Source organism: Gadus chalcogrammus, chromosome 13, assembly GCF_026213295.1.
Source record: "Gadus chalcogrammus isolate NIFS_2021 chromosome 13, NIFS_Gcha_1.0, whole genome shotgun sequence".
In the NCBI taxonomy this organism is placed as follows: Eukaryota; Metazoa; Chordata; class Actinopteri; order Gadiformes; family Gadidae; genus Gadus; species Gadus chalcogrammus.
Window position 1 is genome coordinate 14,221,038 of NC_079424.1, and position 22,189 is coordinate 14,243,226.

General features: G+C 42.0%; 1 protein-coding gene across 1 annotated transcript; it reads left to right on the forward strand.

Annotated features, from left to right (window-relative positions):
- The first annotated feature begins 1,673 nt into the window (after positions 1-1,673).
- fam210b (family with sequence similarity 210 member B) lies at positions 1,674-10,065 on the forward strand. The gene is made up of 3 exons (XM_056606829.1): positions 1,674-2,400; positions 6,331-6,533; positions 8,108-10,065. Exons 1-3 carry the CDS (start codon positions 1,870-1,872, stop codon positions 8,316-8,318), a joined length of 945 nt encoding a protein of 314 aa, XP_056462804.1. The 5' UTR covers positions 1,674-1,869; the 3' UTR covers positions 8,319-10,065.
- The last annotated feature ends 12,124 nt before the right edge of the window (positions 10,066-22,189 follow it).

The following is a 22,189-nucleotide window of genomic DNA, read 5'->3' on the forward strand; positions in this document are numbered from 1 at the left end:
GACTCAAACATATGAGGCTAAAAGACACGACACACGTTCTTAATGCATATTTCGTACAGACCGCTAAAAAAAAATCCACCTATGTCAATTTACCCAACAAATCAGAATTTCCCTCGTACGTAGTCCCCCTCCTCGGTGCATGTTCCCAACCCATATACAAACAGACAGACATGGCCACAGGGTGGCCCTGATCACATGATCCCGTCTGCCTCAACCCCACCCTGTGCTCCCCGGCCTCCGCACTGTGGCCAGGCGGTACTCTGGCAGGGACTGGCCACACTCGGGCTGAGCCAGCTGGCACTCACCCCGCTCCACCAGCCCTACCACTGCTCTTCACTGGAGAGTCCCGTGGATCTCTGCCAGCCGGAGCACACACACAGCACGGTCTGCCCTGACTGCTTCACTGACCGACTGACTAACTGACTGTGTGTCTGTCTGTATGTATTTATTAAGAAACATACAAATTCTAGATCTATGATTGTGTTGTTGTCTTCCCTCATACATGCCAAACGGAGGGAAGACATAAAAGGCGGGACTGAGGAGGAGGAGGCCAGCATGACAGGGCAGACATTCTCCAGGAGCAGACGCCGGGCCAAGCGAGAGGACCCTTGCCAAGGAAGGGACACAACCATGTCGACTGTGCCCTCCTCCTCGTTTCCTGAAAGGCCCGATGGGAGAGAGGAGACTTGAAAGAACGGCTGGGCTGGGGTGGAAAAGGGTTTTCAAAACGTTCCCAGGCCTCCCTGAATGAATTCAATGTTATTTGGTTAAACTGTCATTAGTTCTGAAGTATCTATGGTCTGATTAGGTATTGATTGGTATTGGGTAATATGCTTACCACTTGGTAGAAAACGATGGCATTCATTTAGTGGCGATGCAGTGATTGCTGACAGCTGAATCATTGATTCATATTTTGCTAATAGATCTTATGACAAATGAAAGAGGGAGTGCTTCACTATCGAATGGTGGACCAGCCAGCCCGGTCCATTTGCAGTTCAGCAAAAGGAGGAGAGGCCGTACTTGTATTACATGAAGAGTTTATTTCAGCAGCACACTGCTCAAGTTCTCTTCCCGTTTAGTCCTTCGGTTTCTGACTCTATCGTCATATCATGTTTATGAGCTCTTATCAAGCCATATTACATAAAGTACTGTACTGTTTCCCACAGTTTCAACCCATAGGTGCACATAAGGATTTAAAGGACTACCCTCAAGGAAGGCAATTGTGTGGCTAAGATTTAGTGATTGCCTCACCACTTCCTTTAGCATCGTTTTGCATACTCTGCAGAAATACATTTTGCAAGAGAAGGCCTGTGTTATTGAAGATTGCTTTGTAGCCTACTAACAAAACGTAGAAATGTATCCCAGGAGAGACTTCGTACCAAAGTGATTCTCACAACTGAATCTTATTTTAATAACCTCTCCTGTGTTTTCATCATTATCAAGATCCTCCCAATCATACAAAGATAAGGAATATTTAGGATACTCAAAGGGAAATACCACATTTAATCAAACAAAAGGTTTTCTTCCAAGTTTTGGGGACTTGTTAAATATCATTACAAAGCCTGGAATAGGGCTATGTAATCGTGTTATTGGGATCCAACGTGGTCCTCCCCATAATGAAACGGTTACACCTTTAAGTAAGCGCCCTCCCCTGCTCCGTACGTAAACATTATTTGCTACCGCGCGTCAAACCTTATTGGCTGTCGATGTCTATCTGTGGCGACTACGCGGAGATGAGAGAGGGCACCAGGGGAGAGCATGTGTGTACAGCTTGAACTTATATATTCGCCTCTCCTCTCCAGTTTCTCAACTTTCTTCATAAATATCTGATTTTAGGGGGATTGCGTCGAAGGGTCTACGAGGACCATCATGTTTTTTTGTCGCGGAGCGAGGCTGTCGCTGTCGCCTTTAGATCAAGCTTTAAAATCATCGGCTTTAGTGCCATGCACAGCAAACAGACCGAGGAACATAACGTGGACGTTACCTAATAAGTACGTTTTACATGATCGCCGTTCGCTGTCGACATCGAACGCTAATCTCGATTATTCAACTGTGCCCCGCAGCGAGAAAACCTACATTACTATCAAAAAATGGGACTCGTCGTCACCTTTCATAACCACGGACTTTACAAGATTGAATCGGAAGGTAACCATTGCATCGCATCTCCACAGAAGCCTACCAAAAGTGACTTATGGAGCCCATGGGGACGAGCAGATACCTATGTTAGCTAACAGGTGCTCGGCCATGAGAGCAGAAGTATTTGATCGTGGTTTGTTTTGGGATGGCGGGACGATCTGCAGCCCGCTCGGAGCCGCTATGACCGTGCAGACTCGAGCCTCTTCAACGGCGGCGGCCGCGAAGAAACCCGGGCAAGAAACCGGGGAAACGGACAACAAAGGGGTAAATGACAAGACACACACACGCAGTCTCTCTACCTTCCTGGTGGGCTGTTGTTTGACTAACCCTGTAGTCTCTTAATTTAACAATGTTTAAACAGGTGTTGACTCCCACTAGGGGTTAAACTCATTGAGGGTTATCAAGTTCAGGCATCCGTTTCTGGAAAGCAGTGGCGCCAGAATTGAACAGCAGACCGTAAAATAGCAATAAGCAGACGGACGATCAAGCCCTTTCTGCACTGCTATTCTCTGGTCGTTACGCAAGAAGCATGACGTCGAGTTGTCGTGTTACAAAACGAAATCACATGGAAAGCACTGTTCATACAAGGCACTTTGTACTATAGGTATGCCTTCATGAAGTAGGAGTCGGAACAGTATCGCATATCCACATTCTACTACTGGTTGGTTGATATCTTATTCTTTCAGGGCTGGAACCAGAACTTATTTATGGTATAGATGCTGACTGCTTCATGAAGAAGAAAAAGTGAAGTCAAATAATGATGAAAGCATACTACGAAATAAAAGCTAGTAATAGTCTGTAAGGCCTAATGGGACCACGAATTATAATGCAATTATAATAAAGTATTTTATACAATGAGAAATAACATCCTTTGTTTTAGGAGGAACGACAACATTCCTTGGTTTGCATGTTATGTCTAACTTGCGAAATAGTGTGTGTGTGCGTGTGTGAGAGTGTATGTTATTCTCTTTTCCATCCATGAAAAGCTGTTATCAGACACAGCAGCCCAACTGTTCTCCTCTCCCGCAACAAGCCCTCCCCGTGGCACGGAGTCCTTTCTGGCTCTCTCACATGACCCGCCCACAGCGGCTGCCTGCCTTTGCTTATAGCTTTGCCCTCCCCGACCCGGCCTGCCCCCTCAAGCCAAAGGCCTGCTCACCCCCTCCTCCCCTAACGCCAGCCACCCTATTGTCCATTGTTGGGAGTCTTTGGAGTCGCCTGGCCTCCATCCTGCGCTCTGCAGACATATTTTTGAGCGGAGAGTGAAGGAATGGACAGGACTGTACATTGTGGTTTCCCCAGTGGTTTCAGATGTCCTGTTCCAAGGAGGCACTGATGGCCAGTCCGGGACTGTAGAGGGGAGAGTCCTAAATGTGGTAAGGCTTTTGGCCTCAGTGTTTTACCTAAAATAGTTCCTTGCGGCTGCGTGTCCCACTTCCTGTTACGTCTCTGAAGGAATGTAGATCGCTTTCGAAAGAGGTGACCTTGGCTGGCCGCCACTAGCACTACATATTGAACTACTGCTTCTATTTCTGCTTAAAACCTCCCTGATGCTGAATCAATCCTGCAAGAACATCAATAGACTCGACTTATGAATGAAGGGTTAATTGCATTTAGGGTTGGTTAGTTGTAATGTGATAACTGTAATGGAGTAGTCGTACTGCATGACCACAGGATGGCCCCCGCGTTGGGGACACCACTCATCACATTGTCCTTCCTCCGCTCCCCAGAGGTCACTGTGAACATGCTGTGGACACGTTAGCTTTGAGCTTAGCATTGCATGTCTGACACCATGACTCAGCGAAATGTCTGGACCATTAATTTCCCTAATGGCTATTCATAATATTCCCTATTAGCTAATTACACAAGCTTCCCTCCTGTTAAAGGCAGTTTCACACTGCCCCAACAAACCATACACCCGCCGGCGCTTTTAGACTGTGGGCAAACACAAGTCAACATGGGCGCCAAGCCGCCAACACAAAACCTAATCGGCCATCAATGGGTGTGACAGCGCTGTTTGTTCAGGGCAGTGGGCAGGCACCTTAAAGGACTACCCTTGTGCCAACAAGAAGCAAGTTGAAGCTGGGCGGGATGATGTATAGGTTGTGTCTAGGGAGCTTGGTCGATCAGACCAGCGCCAAATGAGGACCCTTGGTTAAATATGCATGCTCTCTCCCAGTGGCTGCACAGTCCCAGTTGTACTCTGGACAGTACCAGACACGGATATCCCCCCCCCCCCCCCCCCCCCCCCCTGAAACGTTCCACCTTGAGCTAGGTGCTAGGCCTGAATGCACCAGGGATACAGGGTTCTGAAACCACTTACTCTGCCATATTGAATTGCATATTTATGAATCATATCCAAACATGACGGGAAACAGGCAAACGTCCGTTTGGTGTATTCAAATGAGAACACCATTCATCTGAATAGAGTGTTTATTTTTGCTGGGTAAAATTGGCTGTCCAACCTTATTTCAAAGCATATTTTTGTATTCATTTATTTTAGTGACGTGTATGTATGAATAGTAATACAATCCCCTGGGCCTCTATCCCCCCTGCTAGTTTTTAACAATAAAGCTGTCATACAGGTTTATGGGCACTCATGCAAATAATTCACTTCTTGGCATGCCGTGCCAGGGGGGTTTATACAGCAGCAGGTATTTTATTAGAGAGAACAGGTTTTACAGAGCTATGTTATTCCCTTTGAGGCTAGATGTGGAGGTCACTGGCCTTCAACAGGGGTGACTTAAACATTATATTACACGCTGCCTTGGGCTTTGCTTCTGAATGGAGTACACAGGTCTTTGGGTTGGGCTAAAACAGCTCCGTATTTCCCGGGCAAATAGCAAGGCATGGAAAATCAAAACAGACCATTGAGATTTCATGGAGGTAGCGCTGTTAGTTTCTACAAGAGAAATGTATTGGTTCAACTTTAAAAGGTTCCAGACCAACAAAGCCAAAATAATGTTGCCATGCTCAATAACTGTCCTCTGCCTTTTAAAATTGTAGACGGAATGAGATTTAATATAATCATTTATTTATCTCTTTTAACTGACCCATATCTCAATGCAAAATATTTCAATACTGTTGCACAACCAACTGACACAGGGCATCCCATCTCCTTATACATTGTTTTTTTAACACCTTCAGTGCGTTCCTAATGTTTGGTGTGTTGTAGTAGAGAGAAAGAGCGAGAGAGAAGGATGGGCGAACGACGCACGTGAGAGAGCGCTGGAGTTGACCAAGAGGCGTCCAGAGACTGAGAGTGAGAGTCTATGTGTCTGATTGTGTCAGCGTGTCTCAAGTGACTGATTCAAACGTCCAAAGACACCAGTCTGTGTGTTATCAGCTGATTCAGTCCTGACTCAATAGAGTCGTCTGGCCTGTTTGTTGGATAAAGGAAGCACTCGAGGGTCCAGGCTTTGTTTGGCCTGGTAGTCAGATGACCTCAACGTTGAAGTGTCTCGTGTCTATCTGCCCTCTGGGGCTGGTAAACTGTGTTGACATCGGATGAATGGAATATTTGTACACATTCTCAGGATTGCTATTTAGTACACAATACACATGCTTTCAAATGACCTGTTCTGATGTTATTGTTGTGGGGACTAGAGTTAAACATAATGAGCCGATAGCTGTTTTCAGTGTTTGTTTAGTAAATAGGAGAAACACAAATGTCAATGGTTATGCTAATCTGTGGCTTCGACTTTAAAAAACGACTCTCCCAAGCTCCCCCCCCCCCCCCCCCCCATACATCTTGACCTCTGTCGAGTTTCTGTGGTTGAAAATGGGTGTGAGCTTCACTTATCACCTCGTGGAGCCTTAGGTCCCCTCCCCTGGGCGACAGTTTGAGAGAAAAAGAGTGAGAGAGATCCCTCTTTCCATGCTAATGCGCCATGCTAATGCTAATACCATCCCGTTTTGTATGCCGTGAGAAGACGTGGCCATTTGTCACTCTGCCCCGCCATTCACACCCATTACCCATTCTCTCCATTAAGTCTAGCTTCTGATTGTCTCGTTCTGTCTCCGTTCTTTCTCTCCCTCCTCACTACTCGCCTGTATAGGAGCCGACTTTGAATGAATCGGCCCTCTCTCCCTTTCCGTTTTATTTTTGTAGGCTTTTGTGTGTGAGTCTGTTGTCCTCTAAAAGAGTATGTTAATATTCTCTCTGTCTGTCTCTCTTTCTCCTCTCTCTCCCAGGAAGAGCAGCATTCGAAGGGGCCCTTGACCTCTCCGTCGCCCGCCTCCCCGACTGGGCCGGAGGGGATGGGGCCGGAGCCGGACAGGCCCAGCAAGGCCCAGCAGCTGAAGAAGGTCTTTAAGGAGTACGGGGCCGTGGGGGTCTCCTTCCACGTCTGCATCTCCCTCATGTCCCTCGGGATGTTCTACCTCCTCGTCTCCAGGTATCACCAGCTCAAACCCACGTTGTGCTTTGTAAATGGAACAGAAATCGTTGTATTTTTGGAAGAACTTCTCGGTTTCCAAGGGTCGACCAACCAAAGTGAGAGTAAGCGTACCAAGGGCTGTCATAACTGGTAGTTGTGGTTTTTGGTATGTCTACACATAATGTTTTTGGGGTATAGGGATGGACTTCTCAGAGGAGAGTGCTGCAGGGTTCTCATCTCATATCAGTCTTTGTTTTTGAGCTCTGATTGACGCTGAAATGAGCCAGTCTGCATGGTTGTTTGAAGTCCTGTGGCGTTCGTCCAGGTACCAGGTGATAAATGGAAGACAGTGCTTCATTATTTGGATTTAGTTGTTCCTCTAAAGTTCGCGTTTTATTTTTTACGGGAACCAAAGTGTTCCTGCTGCTCGTGGCAACTTTTAACTTCCATTCTATATTCAGATTTACGTTCATACTTCCGCAAACCATGGTTTCTTTTCAGGATTGCATGAGAATTACAGCAACACGCCCTTAGTCAGGACAAGGAAGTACAAGATGCCTCTCCCTCATTCATCCATCATGTTTCGTAACGTTTGGCCTCTCGCCTGCCGACGTGTGTGTGTGTGTGTGTGTGTGTGTGTGTGTGTGTGTGTGTGTGTGTGTGTGTGTGTGTGTGTGTGTGTGTGTGTGTGTGTGTGTGTGTGTGTGTGTGTGTGTGTGAGATAGTTTGAATGCCAGTAGATTTGGCTTGGGCTGTTGACAAACCCCTCGGACCGCAGGCTGCCTTTCAGAGGGTCTTAGCACCCTGGAGCCACAGAGGCCTGGCATGTGGGCCTGCACTGTCTTGCTGCTGGGATGGTGGTGGTGGTAGTGGTGGCGTGGGGGGGCCGATAGGGGCAGACAGTTGTCAAGGCACAGATGGATCCCTATATTTAGTCGAAAAGTGAAGCTCTGCATGACAGAGCTGTTAATGTGAGAGGGAGGGAATAGGGATGCGGTGTTATGACTTCCTGCAATAGTTTCTCCCCATTAATTTATACCACCGTCTGGGAAGCATCTTTGGCTTTCCCAAATCTTTTGTTTTGTAATCAGAAGCCATTACAATGATCAATCTTTCCCAAGGTTTTGTTATATCTTAAATTTTATGGATGGATTATTTTGTTTTGATTTAGTATTTGGTCATTTAAAAAGCTTAAATTAGAACCAAAGACAATGTATCTAGTCAGGCAGACCTGTTTAGCATATCGCCCTCTAGTGGTCGCATTTGGGTCACACAACAAGCAACATTTAGCATTTAGCTACTTCCTCACAATCAAAGGCATGCAAAATGTGATCGGATTTGTCTATATTGAATTACGGATCCACATGTTCCTGTGGACTGCCCCAAGAAGAATTAACCAACATCTTGTAGAATCCAATTTCTGCATGTATTTTAAGTCGATTTGACACCAACTAGGGGCAAGAGAAGATACAAAATTGCATTGTGAATGTATTGGACTTGAATTTGTTATATTTGACAAACTCTGGCCCAGATTTGGACCTATGTTGTTGAGCACACAGCGATACTAATGCTGTGGCTCTCTCTCTCCCCAGTGGCATCGACATGGCGGCCGTGCTCTGCAAGCTGGGCTTCAGCGAGGCCGTGGTCCAGTCCAAGATGGCGGCGGGCACCAGTACCTTTGTCCTGGCCTACGCCGTGCACAAGCTGTTCGCCCCGGTGCGCATCAGCATCAGCCTGGTGTCGGTCCCCCTCATCGTGCGCTATCTGAGGAGGACTGGCCTCTTCAAGACCCCCGCACCCTGATGAGGGTCCAACCCCCACCACCAACAACACCCCCCCCCCCCCCCCCTCGTGTGTGTGTGTGTGTGTGTGTGTGTGTGTGTGTGTGTGTGTGTGTGTGTGTGTGTGTGTGTGTGTGTGTGTGTGTGTGTGTGTGTGTGTGTGTGTGTGTGTGTGTGTGTGTGTGTGTGTGTTCAGTCATAACCCTATGCCTTCAAGTGCTTGAATTCCATGATTTAGTCTCAGGTCTCGTTGCCATTGTGAACCTTTATGGGTGAAACATTTGTGGTTTGTTTTTTTGTCTTGTTTTTGTGTTAGCACAGAGACATAGCAATATCAACTTGTTTGTGTTCATTTCCTTGCTTTAGCTAAAAAAATCAAACGAAGAAGAATGCAGTTTTAACTGCCCTGCTCATTATATTGTGGTTGGAAATGTTATTTTCCTTGCTGGTGTGCATTTAAAGAAAGAAAACGGTGGCTAGAAGTGGTCGAATATTTATTTTCAATCGCTCGTAATAGCGTCTGTGTGTGGTGTACATTTTTAAAAACAAGTGAAAAACGGCGTTGGTTCATTCTTGACGGTGTCATCAGTCCTTTTGTTGTAGCCTCTCAAAGCCCCCCCCCCTGGGATTGTTTCCCTACCTTCACCTTCCCCTATAAGCTGACTCTGCCATGTTCCGGCGGCCCATGCATCAGCAGAATAATTCAGGTTCTCTGTCCCCTACCTCTCACCCCCTTATGCCTTCCACCTCTCTCGTCTTTCTCCAGAACTGGCTCCCTCGCTCTCCTTTGCTGTATCTCTTCCTTTGTCTCAACTCTTCCTCATTCCAAACTTTTTTTGTCTCAGTCGCTTTTTTTCCCCTTTCTTCCCACCCTCCTCTGTTCTATCTTAGCCATTGTTTTCATGTTTCTCTCTCTCTGAAGCAGCTCGATTTCTGTTTCTTTCTCCCTCGTTACGCTTCCCGTCTGCATTCCAGCGGCCAAGCAATCCCAACTTGGTGTGCGTTATTGTTTTGATGAAGATCATGGTTCTATACTAAATGTGGGCAAACAACAATACTACACGTCTATTACTTAATAACCCCATCTGGACATTGTGGTTGTACTTTTGAGCTTGTTTTTGAAAATCCGATTGAAGTTGTATATTAAATATTTAAAAATGATCTGAATTTGCTGTTGCATTTTTTTTTAACATCATACTGTAAAGGATACTACCAATTTATAAATTTACAACTACAATCTCTTGATTATCCTACCTATCTTTAAACTGAGATGCAGGAGAATTTGAATATCGTCTACTTTAGTATTTTTGAATAAAGAAAATAAGGACGGCAATTATATTACAATCCAGCACTTATCATGAAATGCATCCCTTTGTCCACAGTGAGGCGCTCTTGAACCATAAATAGGCAGTATTTTACTCTTCTGTTCATTCAAAATGAACAGAAGAATAGATGGTTTACCAGCCAATCCTGATGACGATTGATGTTTTACCAGCCAATCCACTTCCTGGAGATCATATTCATACTCTGGCAGTAGAGCATACTTTTAATGAGAATTATTCAATTAAGATACTAATTCATAGACGAATAATGTATTTTTCAATTAGTGTTATTCACTGGGGGAAGGAGGGGTACATTTGACATAACAAGATCCCCTATTACTTAAAAGGATTTTAGATGAATGTTTTTACTAAAACATAATTGATTACCCTAGTGTTTACTTTGAACATCTAATATGATAGAGTAACATGTAATGTTCTAAGACCTGTTCTGCCCTCCCACTGTACTCTCTTATGAAGATCATAAGTCTCTCTCTCTCTCTCTCTCTCTCTCTCTCTCTCTCTCTCTCTCTCTCTCTCTCTCTCTCTCTCTCTCTCTCTCTCTCTCTCTCTCTCTCTCTCTCTCTCTCTCTCTCTCCCAGCTGAAGGTTTGAAAAGCCAGCCTTTGCCAACAGGCTGCTCAGCTGCTGTGGTATCCATCAAGTATTTCACTTTATAGAAAAGTGGAAACTCCTGGAACGAGTGTGTATGTGTGTGTGAGCATGCTTTTTGCCAGGTAAATAATGGGAGCGGGTGTATTGTATAGGGAGATGGCTGCTGTGTGCGAATGGCGGCAGGATGTGACAGTTATCAGCCCTCACTTAAAGAGTATAGGCCCTGGCAGCCCTGTGACACCAACTCATCTAAACTCTTTCTCACGCACGCACACACACACAAGACACACACACAAGAACACACTCTCTCTCTTCTCTCTCTATCTGTCAAACACAAACACACATGATTTCTTTCTCTTGCTCCCTCTCTCTCTGTCGCACACTCACACACACACAAACACGCACACACACATGATATCTCTTTCTCTCGCTCACTCTATCGGTTTCACTCTCACACACACACACACACACACACACACATTATCTCTCTTTTCGCACGCACAGACACACACACAGACATAAACAATGGAGACGCATGCACGGTGGATGGAGGAAGGAGAAGCCGGGGCCTCATTAGTTGTGATGAGGACAGGGAGCTGCCATGGGCCCTCCATCCCCTGCATGTCCCCCATGGCTAGGTACAAATTGGTGACAGCACTCCCAGCCACTCGGTGGGGCTACCTGAGAGACATGCTGGGGCTCCCCACCGCTAGCTCTCTCGCTTCCCACCGGTCCCTCCATAGCCACATAGCGCGAGCACACACACACACACACACACACACACACACACACACACACACACACACACACACACACACACACACACACACACACACACACATACACTCACACACAGGCACACGCTTGCATATACACTCACACATGCATAGTCATCCGTATGCACCTACTCAAACACTCATGCATACATACACACAGAGACACAGACACACACACACACACACACACACACACACACACACACACACACACACACACACACACACACACACACACACACACACACACAAACACCCACAGTGCATTTCTGAGCTCTCCTGAATAGTATAGATTTTACTACTTCCTCTCTGTCCATCTATAATAGGATGTGTGCCTGTGTGTGTGCGTACACATACACCCACCATACTGAGGCCTTGGTTAGGTTTTTTTATCCCTCATGCATTCAGCCCCCTTATTCGAGAAGGGTCCAGCTGCAGGCTTGGGCGTTTCCGTCATGACACAAGAACGCCCTTTAGGCGTTCCTGGTAGCGTTTCATCGACCAATCACGAGGTGTTTCAAAAGGCATACTGGGTTTCGCAAGGCATACTGCGAAGCACAGTCGCAAGGCATACTATGCTTTCCTTCCTTAATGGCAATTTTACCTCTCTCATTAGATTTAGCAATCATGGAGCCCCCACTTGGCTAACGTTAGTTCTATGCTACCCGTACTTGAAGCTGCTGTTTGAGAAAATCTAACTAGTGTATGTTTCGGTTGTTGACAGCCATGCGAAGAAGAAGGGGTTCGGTGTTGACGGTGAAAGTTAGGCCGGTTTATAGCAGAGTGTCCGTTTTCGGTTATTACCGGTCAATGACCGGAAAAAAATGAGGAGGACCGACCATTCTAAATGTCCCAGGTCAGAATGAGCAGTGGCGACTGGTCATTAGGGGCAAGTCGCTACTCTCACAAGAAAAAAAGAAAAGAAAAAATATATATATATAAAAATTAGAATATATATATATTTTCATATATATATATATTTTAAAAAAATAATCTCCCCAGAAAGTACTATATAATAATAATTTTGGCGCTTTTATTTAATTTTTAGTCGACCCTGGCTTGCTTCTTCCGGCTGAGTTCGTCTGGAGGGGCAAGAGGGGCTCTAGCCCCACCAGCCCAATGCAATGTGTATTGGACTTGAAACATTGAAATGCGCATGCTCAGAGTGTTTCTCTGTTGAAGTGGAAAGAGATTATTTTACTTAGTGGTGGGGCTAGCCCAATATGTCCATGGTGTGGACTGTTTTAAAATATCAGTGTGTAAGCTATAAAATAGGCTATATAGGAACATTTTAAAAGTATAGCAAAGATGGAGGCCTATTCAACATATTTGCATACTATTATTTTAAAATGAAAGAGGGGTTTTGTTTTGCATAATTTGTTTATTGTGTAAGTCGCTGATGGAGGAAACTCATCGCAACGGAAATCCCGGTCGGATCCAACTGAGTGTGTGTGTGTGTGTGTCAGAGGTGTCAAAAGTATTCACATTCATTACTCAAGTAGAAGTATAGATACTAGCGTTTAAAAATACTTCTGTAGAAGTTGAAGTATCAACTCAAGCTTTTTACTTAAGTAAAAGTATAAAAGTACTGGTTTCAGAACTACTTAAAGTATTAAAGTAAAAGTAATGCAAGGAAAAAATAATGCCATTAAGGACAAAAGCGTAGGTCGTGCCACAGGGGCCTATAGAATTACAATCAGCTTTTTTTGCCAAGTATGCTTACACATACAAGGAATTTGGTCTCTGCATTTATCCCATCTGTGAATTAGTGACACACACAGCACACCTCTATAGCACACTGCCCCACTTCCCCCGAAAAAACATTTTTCTAAAGGCCATCTAATGACTATAATATTAATGTTGAAAAAATTGGGATGCACCTGTTTCAGACACATTTATACCCATTGAAAATGAACGCAATTAGTACAATGCAAATACATTAAAGAACCATATATGTGTACTGAATGTAGACGGGCTATGGTCGGGCGCAGGTGCCATGTATCGCGTATAAACCAATAGGGTGTCAGAATGGTATATGTTTCTGTTCTCATCCAACCAATCAAATTCACTCTATCCGATGGTGCAAATTATCTGGATGTTTTTTTTTTTGAACGCCGGCGGAATAAAAACAAGCCGAAATTAAATAGGAGTAACGAGGCTGTTTTTAAAAAGTAAGGAGTAGAAAGTACAGATAAGTGCGTGAAAATGTAAGAAGTAGAAGTAAAAAGTAGGCTGAAAAATAATTACTCCAGTAAAGTATAGATACCCAAAATTTCTACTTAAGTAAGGTAACGAAGTATTTGTACTTAGTTACTTGACAACTCTGGTGTGTGTGTGTGTGTGTGTGTGTGTGTGTGTGTGTGTGTGTGTGTGTGTGTGTGTGTGTGTGTGTGTGTGTGTGTGTGTGTGTGTGTGTGTGTGTGCGTGTGTGCTTGTGTGTTTCTATTCTATACAGTGTTACCCTTTACGTATCTTTTGATGAAAACGACAATGTTACCCCTTATGTTTTTTTCCCATGATGACTGATGAAAAACAACCTTATATTTTATTTGACAAGGACAAATATATATTTTTTTCAAATATGTTTTTTTTCATGATGACCAATAAAAAACAACAGTGTTACCCCTTATGTTTTTTTTCATGACGACCAATAAAAAACAACACTGTTACCCCTTATGTTTTTTTTCATGACGACCAATAAAACACAACAGTGTTACCCCTTATGGTTTTTTTCATGACGACCAATAAAAAACAACAGTGTTACCCCTTATGTTTTTTTTCATGACGACCAATAAAAAACAACAGTGTTACCCCTTATGTTTTTTTTCAAGACGACCAAAGAAAAACGACAGTGTCACCCCTCATGTTTCATTTGGTAAAAACGACAGTGTTACCCCCTATGTTTTATTCGATACATTTCGACAGTGTTACCCCTTATGGGTTTTTCATGACGACAGATAAAAAACGACAGTGTTACCCTTTACGTTTCATTTGATAAAAACTACAGTGTTACCCATTATGTTTTTTCATGACGACCAAAAAAAAACCAACAGTAATACCCCTTATGTTTTTTTTCCTGACGACCAAGAAAAAAATTACAGTGTTACCCCTTATGTTTTTTTTCATGACGACCAATACAAAACAACAGTGTTACCCCTTATATTTTATTTGACAAGGACAAATATTTTTTTCAAATATGTTTTTTTTCATGACGACGAATAAAAAACAACAGTGTTACCCCTTATGGTTTTTTTCATCACGACCAATAAAAAACGACAGTGTTACCCCTTATATATTGGTCATGACGACCAATGAAAAACAACAGTGTTACCCCTTGTGTTTTTTTCATGACGACCAATAAAAAACAACAGTGTTACCCCTTATGTTTTTTTTCATGACGACAGAAGAAAAACGACAGTGTCACCCCTCATGTTTCATTTGGTAAAAACGACAGTGTTACCCCCTATGTTTTATTCGATACATTCGACAGTGTTACCCCTTATGGGTTTTTCTTGACGACAGATAAAAAAACGACAGTGTTACCCTTTACGTTTCATTTGATAAAAACGACAGTGTTACCCCTTATGTTTTTTCATGACGACCAAAAGAAAAAACAACAGTGTTACCCCTTATGTTTTTTTTCATGACGACCAATAAAAAACTACAGTGTTACCCCTTGTGTTTTTTTTGACACAGACAATTTTTTTTTTTTTTCAAATCTGTTTTTTTTCATGATGACCAATAGAAAACAACAGTGTTACCCCTTACGTTACTTTTAATGACGACCAATAAATAACAACAGTGTTACCCCTTATGTTTTTTTTCATGATGACCAATAAAAAAAACAACAGTGTTACCCCTTATGTTTTTTTTCATGACGACCAATAAAAAACAACAGTGTTACCCCTTATGGTTTTTTTCATCACGACCAATAAAAAACGACAGTGTTACCCCTTATATTTTTTTCATGACGACCAATGAAAAACAACAGTGTTACCCCTTGTGTTTTTTTTCATGACGACCAATAAAAAACAACAGTGTTACCCCTTATGTTTTTTTTCATGACGACCAAAATGAAAACGACAGTGTCACCCCTCATGTATCATTTGGTAAAAATGACAGTGTTACCCCCTACGTTTTATTCGATACATTTCGACAGTGTTACCCCTTATGGGTTTTTCATGACGACAGATAAAAAACGACAATGTTACCCTTTACGTTTCATTTGATAAAAACAACAGTGTTACCCCTTATATTTTTTTTCATGACGGCCAAAAAAAAACGACAGTGTTATCCCTTATGTTTTTTCATGACGACCAAAAAAACAACAACAGTGTTACCCCTTGTGGTTTTTTTCATGACGACCGATAAAAAACCACAGTGTTACCCCTTGTTTTTTTTCATGACGACCAAGAAAAAAATTACAGTGTTACCCCTTATGTTTTTTTTCATGACGACCAATAAAAAACAACACTGTAATCCCTATCAACGTTTTGGCGGGGATCGGAACCTGAGCTGTTTAGAGTGTTAACCTCCGAACTTATCCATGCACCATCAAGACACCGGTATAAGAAATCAGAATGGTTATACTTGACTTTATAATTCGAATGAAATAGAAATAAGAGTCTTCCAACAGACGACTACAACCGGACTTGAACCCCGGTCTCCAGGGGGTTAGCTCACAGCTTTCTCCACTTCCCACTGAGATTTGTAATTTAACAAAGTCTGAGGTTATATATGACAAGTTATATATGACGACCAAAAAAACAACAACAGTGTTACCCCTTGTGTTTTATTTTCATGACGACCAAAGAAAAACGACAGTGTCACCCCTCATGTTTCATTTGGTAAAAACGACAGTGTTACCCCCTATGTTTTATTCGATACATTTCGACAGTGATACCCCTTATGGGTTTTACATGACGACAGATAAAAAACGACAGTGTTACCCTTTACGTTTCATTTGATAAAAACGGCAGTGTTACCCATTATGTTTTTTTGACTTGATGACTGATGAAAAACAACAGTGTTACCCCTTATATTTTATTTGACAAGGTCAATTTTTTTTTTTTTTTTAAATATCTTCTTTTTTCATGACGACCAAAAAAACAACAACAGTGGTACCCCTATCGACGTTTTGGCGGGGATCCAAACCTGAGCTGTTTAGCGTATTAACCTCCAAACTTATCCATGCACCAACAAGGCACCGAAATATTTCTTCACAATGGTTATACTTGACTTTATAATTCGCATGAAATAGAAATAAGAGTCTTCCATCAGTGGACAACAACCTGACTTGAACCCCGGTCTCCAGCGGGTTAGCTCACAGCTCTCACCACTTCCCACTGAGATTTTTAAATTTATAATGTCTGAGGTTATATATGACAGTGCAATAGACATGATAGCATTACATTTAAAATTAAAGATGTTGTGTTTTCCACAGAAATTGAGCCGCCGTCTCCAATGGGTTAGGCAGAGTGCACTCCACTGCACCACAGAGGCGATGGCAATACACAATAATCAATCATCAATAAAGAGGATATACATGAAATTAAAATGCATGTGTGTATTTTTATTATTTCCCTCATGTTTTTTTTCATGACGACCAATAAAAAACGACAGTGTTACCCCTTATGTTTTCTTTCATGACGACCAATAAAAAACGACAGTGTTACCCCTTATGTTTTCTTTCATGACGACCAATAAAAAACAACAGTGTTGCCCCTTATGTTTTTTTTCATGATGACCAATAAAAAACAACAGTGTTACCCCTTCTGGTTTTTTTCATGACGACCAAAGAAAAACGACTCTGTCAACCCTCATGTTTCATTTGATAAAAACGACAATGTTACCCCCTATGTTTTAATGGATAAATATCGACAGTGTTACCCCTTATGATTTTTTCATGACGACCGATAAAAAAGGACAGTTTTACCCCTTATGTTTCATTTGATAAAAACAACAGTGTTACCCCTCATGTTTCATTTGATAAAAACGACAGTGTTACCCCTTGTGTTTTTTTTCATCACGACCAAAGAAAAACAACAATGTTACCCCCTATGTTTTATTTGATAAATATCGACAGGGTTACCCCTTATGTTTTTTCATGACGACCAAAAAAACAACAACAGTGTTACCCCTTGTGTTTTTTTTCATGACGACCAATAAAAAACAACAGTGTTACCCCTTATGTTTTTTTTCATGACGACCAAGAAAAAAATTACAGTGTTACCCCTTACGTTTTTTTTCATGACGACCAATAAAAAACAACACTGTAACCCCTATCGACTTTTTAGCGGGGATCCGAACCTGAGCTGTTTAGAGTGTTAACCTCCGAACTTATACATGCACCATCAAGACACCGAATTAAGAAATCACAATGGTTATACTTGACTTTATAATTCGCATGAAATAGAAATAAGAGTCTTCCAACAGACGACTACAACCGGACTTGAACCCCGGTCTCCATGGGGTTAGCTCACAGCTGCCTCCACTTCCCACTGAGATTTGTAAATTAACAAAGTCTGAGGTTATATATGACAAGTTATATATGACGACCAAAAAAACAACAACAGTGTTACCCCTTGTGTTTTTTTTTCATGACGACCAATAAAAAACAACAGTGTTACCCCTTATGTTTTTTTTCATGACGACCAGGAAAAAAATTACAGTGTTACCCCTTATGTTTTTTTTCATGACGACCAAAGAAAAACGACAGTGTCACCCCTCATGTTTCATTTGGTAAAAACGACAGTGTTACCCCCTATGTTTTATTCGATACATTTCGACAGTGATACCCCGTATGGGTTTTACATGACGACAGATAAAAAACGACAGTGTTACCCTTTACGTTTCATTTGATAAAAACGGCAGTGTTACCCATTATGTTTTTTTGACTTGATGACTGATGAAAAAAAACAGTGTTACCCCTTATATTTTATTTGACAAGGTCAATTTTTTTTTTTTTTCTTTATATCTTCTTTTTTCATGACGACCAAAAAAACAGTGGTACCCCTGTCGACGTTTTGGTGGGGATCCGAACCTGAGCTGTTTAGCGTGTTAACCTCCAAACTTATCCATGCACCAAGAAGGCGCCAAAATAATTCTTCACAATGGTTATACTTGACTTTATAATTCGCATGAAATAGAAATAAGAGTCTTCCATCAGAGGACAACAACCTGACTGGAACCCCGGTCTCCCGGGGGTTAGCTCACAGCTCTCACCACTTCCCACTGAGATTTTTATTTTTATAATGTCTGAGGTTATATATGACAGTGCAATAGACATGATAGCATTACATTTAAAATTAAAGATGTTGTGTTTTCCACAGAAATTGAGCCGCCGTCTGCAATGGGTTAGGCAGAGTGCACTCCACTGCACCACTGAGGCGATGACAATACACAATAATCAATCATCAATAAAGAGGATATACATGAAATTAAAATGTATGTGTGTATTTTTATTATTTCCCTCATGTTTTTTTTCATGACGACCAATAAAAAACGACAGTGTTACCCCTTATGTGTTTTTCATGACGACCAATAAAAAACAACAGTGTTACCCCTTATGTTTTCTTTCATGACGACCAATAAAAAACGACAGTGTTACCCCTTATATTTTATTTGACAAAGACAACAGTGTTACTCTTTATGTTTTTTTTCATCACGACCAATAAAAAACAACAGTGTTACCCCTTATGTGTTTTTCATGTCGACCAATAAAAATCAACAGTGTTACCCCTTATGTTTTCTTTCATGACGACCAATAAAAAACTACAGTGTTACCCCTTGTGTTTTTTTTCATGAGAACCAATAAAAAACGACAGGGTCACCCCTCATGTTTCATTTGATAAAAACGACAGTGTTACCCCCTATGTTTTATTCGATACATTTCGACAGTGTTACCCCTTATGGGATTTTCATGACGACAGATAAAGAACGACAGTGTTACCCTTTACGTATCTTTTGATAAAAATGACAGTGTTACCCCTTATGTTTATTTCCCATGATGACTGATGAAAAACAACAGTGTTACCCCTTATATTCTATTCGACAAAGACAGCAGTGTTACCCCTTATATTTTTTTTCATGACGACCAATAAAAAACAACAGTGTTACCCCTTATGTTTTTATTCATGACGACCAATAAAAAAACAACAGTGTTACCCTTTATGTTTTCTTTCATGACGACCAATAAAAAACAACAGTGTTGACCCTTATGTTTTTTTTCATGATGACCAATAAAAAACAACAGTGTTACCCCTTCTGGTTTTTTTCATGACGACCAAAGAAAAACGACTCTGTCAACCCTCATGTTTCATTTGATAAAAACGACAATGTTACCCCCTATGTTTTAAGGATAAATATCGACTGTGTTTCCCCTTATGATTTTTTCATGACGACCGATAAAAAAGGACAGTTTTAGCCCTTATGTTTCATTTGATAAAAACGACAGTGTTACCCCTCATGTTTCATCTGATAAAAACGACAGTGTTACCCCTTGTGTTTTTTTCCATCACGACCAAAGAAAAACAACAGTGTTACCCCCTATGTTTTATTTGATAAATATCGACAGAGTTACCCCTTATGTTTATTTCATGACGGCCGATAAAAAACGACAGAGTTACCCCTCATGTTTTTTCCATGTTGACCAGTAAAAAACGACAGTGGTACCCCTGTCGACATTTTTGCGGGGATCTGAACCTGAGCAGTTTAGAGTGTTAACCTCCGAACTTATCAATGCACCATCAAGACACAGTATAAATTCATCACAATGGTTATACTTGACTTTATAATTCGCATGAAATAGAGATAAGAGTCTTCCAACAGAGGACATCAACCAGACTTGAACCCCGGTCTCCAGGGGGTTAGCTCACAGCTCTCTCCACTTCCCACTGAGATTTATAATTCAAAAATGTCTGTGGTTATGTATGACAATATATATGCAATAGACATGATAGCATTACGTTTCAAATTAAAGATATTGTGTTTTCCACAGAAATTGAGCTGCGGTCGCCAGTGGGTTAGGCAGAGTACCCTCCACTGCACCACTGAGGCGATGACAATACACAATAATCAATCATCAATAAAGAGGATATACATGACATTAAAATGTATGTGTGTATTTCTATTATTTCCCTTTTTTTTTTTTCATGACGACCAATAAAAAACGACAGTGTTACCCCTTATGTTTTTTTCATGATGACTGATAAAAAACGACAGTGTTACCCCTTATATTTATATAGACATTGTGACTCACAAAAAATGGACGCAATAGGACAGTGATCATGATTTGTCTCAATATCAGAATAACAACAACGGGTCAAATAGCAATGGCTGGTGGAATGGCCATGAAGTAGGTCTGTATATGCAGTGTAAGCTTGTCCAGGCCCTGCAAGTTAGGCTATGAATCTGAATGAAAAGCAGGTAAAAAGAACCTCAGACCCCCTGTCTATTACTGTGCCCCACCAACATGTTTGATCGCCAGCCGCCACTGAGAATGACCAATGGAAATAATTCTCTGAACAATTTGAATTGTGTTTAAAAATGCTACAGTGGTCATTTGTTTAGCCAATTCATGTTAAACAATGAGGGTTTTGATTGTCGGGTCGGGCCTTTGATCGATCGTTTGTGTTTTTTTTATCATTGCTTTATTGGCCTAATTTGAGGAGAAATCTATGCCATAAACTGACATTTAATAGGCCTTTATTACACGGGTCTTCTCAATGCCGTGGAACGCTCCGTTCACTTGCATGGGTAGTAGTCCGGTAACTTGTCAACCCCAGCGTCTTCGGTTGCTAAGCGACGTCAACATCTTATAGCGGACTATTTCACTGCTGATCAACACTACGAATGCTGGTAACGAATTAATTGTAAAAAGACACACCAAAGGACACTCCAAATAAGATTTGAAAAGCTTTGGAAGTTTATTTACAATACTATTTACATGGTTTTGGAGTAGTACACTTTGACATTTTAATACAGTTCAGCGAGAAAGGCGACGAAGAATAAGAAGGGGGCGTTCCAGTCTGCGTAAACGGAAACCCCCACCACACGAGAACGCCCATTTGCATCTGCAGTGGGATGATATTGCCTTATTCTGGTTTTAATGTAACAGAATAACACTGTTTGAAACACTTTCACACCATCAGCGAGGTAGCATTTCAACAATTCTGATGTTGTCATGAAAACTTAGACGTGTGTGTGTTTCTGTGTGTGTGTGTGTGTGTGTGTGTGTGTGTGTGTGTGTGTGTGTGTGTGTGTGTGTGTGTGTGTGTATGTGTGTTTGTGTGTCATCAGGAGAATTGAAGATTAAAAAAAAAACTTTAAAAGCTCAATCTATCACAAAAGCAGTCATTGTGTATGTGTGCGTGCGTATGTGGCAAATGTTTGTGTGTGTGTGTGTGTGTGTGTGTGTGTGTGTGTGTGTGTGTGTGTGTGTGTGTGTGTGTGTGTGTGTGTGTGTGTGTGTGTGTGTGTGTGTGTGTGTAGAAGCTGAACATGCATAATGCTGAGACAAGCATTTGTATGTTTACCTAGCAATATTTCTTGTGGCTTCTCTAAATTAAATCTTGAACTAATCGTCTCAACTTAACATTCTTGGCCTCTCCTTAAATACTTTAAAAGTGGTTCAGACACTCACATTGTGTCCTTATATTCAGCTGCAGCCTTGCAGGGCTCAGCCCATCCTGTTTGTGTTTTTGCTGTAGGCTGTGTGCACAAGCAGCTCCAGCAAAAGGGGGACGATGAACATATGAATGTATAAAACACACACACACTCACACACACACACACACACACACACACACACACACACACACACACACACACACACACACACACACACACACACACACACACACACACACACACACACACACACACACACACACATGCATGCAAACACACAAACACAATGAGGCACATCCTCAAACCCTCGAGAACACACAAACACACACGTACGTACGTACGTACGTACGCACACACACACACACACACACCAACAGACACAAAAAAAATGCAAACACACAGACACACACCCACACACAGACACAAGCACACCATCTTTGCAATATGTCTCCAACGTTTCTTCATATCCTCCACTCACTCCACGGCCACGGCCCACCTCTACCTCCCAAAGTCCCTTGTGCCTATTTTAACTTTTTGTCTCTCTCTCTTTCTCCC

What these genes read in the sequence shown, in the direction of transcription:
- fam210b (XM_056606829.1), top strand. Translation starts at nt 1,870, where the DNA reads ATGTTTTTTTGTCGCGGAGCGAGGCTGTCGCTGTCGCCTTTAGATCAA. An exon ending in GGGAAACGGACAACAAAGGG is followed by an intron (nt 2,401 to 6,330) that starts GTAAATGACAAG and finishes TCTCTCTCCCAG; the next exon opens with GAAGAGCAGCATTCGAAGGG. An exon ending in TTCTACCTCCTCGTCTCCAG is followed by an intron (nt 6,534 to 8,107) that starts GTATCACCAGCT and finishes CTCTCTCCCCAG; the next exon opens with TGGCATCGACATGGCGGCCG.